Source organism: Nerophis lumbriciformis, linkage group LG22 (genome assembly GCF_033978685.3).
Source record: "Nerophis lumbriciformis linkage group LG22, RoL_Nlum_v2.1, whole genome shotgun sequence".
Classification (NCBI taxonomy): domain Eukaryota; kingdom Metazoa; phylum Chordata; class Actinopteri; order Syngnathiformes; family Syngnathidae; genus Nerophis; species Nerophis lumbriciformis.
Genome location: NC_084569.2, coordinates 18,423,661 through 18,424,667, shown reverse-complemented (window position 1 = coordinate 18,424,667; position 1,007 = coordinate 18,423,661). Strand labels below are relative to the sequence as shown.

The 1,007-nt window shown below is 38.6% G+C and overlaps 1 protein-coding gene across 1 annotated transcript; it reads right to left on the bottom strand.

The window, feature by feature from the left end:
• Positions 1-207: 207 nt before the first annotated feature.
• LOC133615721 (metalloproteinase inhibitor 2-like) lies at positions 208-788 on the bottom strand. The gene is made up of 3 exons (XM_061974515.2): positions 695-788; positions 478-590; positions 208-416 (listed from the first exon to the last, which is right to left on the bottom strand). Exons 1-3 carry the CDS (start codon positions 771-773, stop codon positions 264-266), a joined length of 345 nt encoding a protein of 114 aa, XP_061830499.1. The 5' UTR covers positions 774-788; the 3' UTR covers positions 208-263.
• Positions 789-1,007: the final 219 nt, after the last annotated feature.

Here is a 1,007-nt window from a genome sequence, read left to right as displayed (position 1 = left end):
AATGCGGGTGTTGCTGATGGAACAGATATTAAGTACTTGTCTTCAAATGAGTAATAGTGAAAAACAACAGGTTATATTCTAATTCATATTCCTGCATTTAGTAAAACTGAAAAGTTTGAGGCTTAAGCCTCCGTAAAATAGACCTGACACCACCAATGGCTGAACCAATTGCCATTTTAAAAACCCTCAACAGTAAAATACACTTCATTTCTTTAAAAAGATTTATTTGTATCTGACATTTTCTGCTTGGGAGTTTAGGGTCTTTAATGTCCATTAAGTTCCTCCCTGTACCAGGAACAAGAACCATCACTTTTCTTGATGCAAGCAGATTGTTTGTCCTGCTCGTCAATTGTATTTGTCCACAAGCACTCAGTTGGGCTGCCGATCCCGCACGGCACAGAGGAGCAGCGAGTGATCTGGATAATACAGCAAAGGTTAGGATTTACATAACATTTACCATAAATTAGGTCTGCTTACCTTGCAATCACAGCCCATCATAAAGTGTTCTACCAGGATATCATGGCTGCTCTTCCAGGGTACAACATAATTACAGGATGAAACACGCAGCGACCCGTCAGGCTTCAGTTGGCCTGCAATTGAGAAACTTTAGTCAAACAAGCTGAACTGTTTATTTTATACTCTTGCAGGAAGAAATATTTCAAATCATAAAACCCAAGGATGTTTTTTGTTTTACCTGTGATGAAATATTCTACACCTTTGTTCAGAGTCACACCACATGCTGCAGGAGGAGGATGCAGTGCAGATGGTATCATAGTGCCTGATAGGACCTTTCAATATCTGGAAAAATGTATATAAATTAGAATTTGCATGCAATCATTGACATAATTGACTATAATTAATAACCTTGGTCAGTTTGATGTCATACGTGATGTCGTACTTCAATTCTCCGGCCATCGCCTTTGAAACCACCTTTGCCTTGATGGCTAGAAAGAAAATGCCAGTCAATCTTTGACTAGAATTTAAGCAAACACCAATAAAAGACATCT

Coding starts and splice junctions, on each gene's coding strand:
- LOC133615721 (XM_061974515.2), bottom strand. CDS start 773: ATGATACCATCTGCACTGCATCCTCCTCCTGCAGCATGTGGTGTGACT. Junction 591..694: donor TGTAGAATATTTCATCACAG/GTAAAACAAAAA, acceptor TCTCAATTGCAG/GCCAACTGAAGCCTGACGGG. Junction 417..477: donor TGATGGGCTGTGATTGCAAG/GTAAGCAGACCT, acceptor TGTATTATCCAG/ATCACTCGCTGCTCCTCTGT.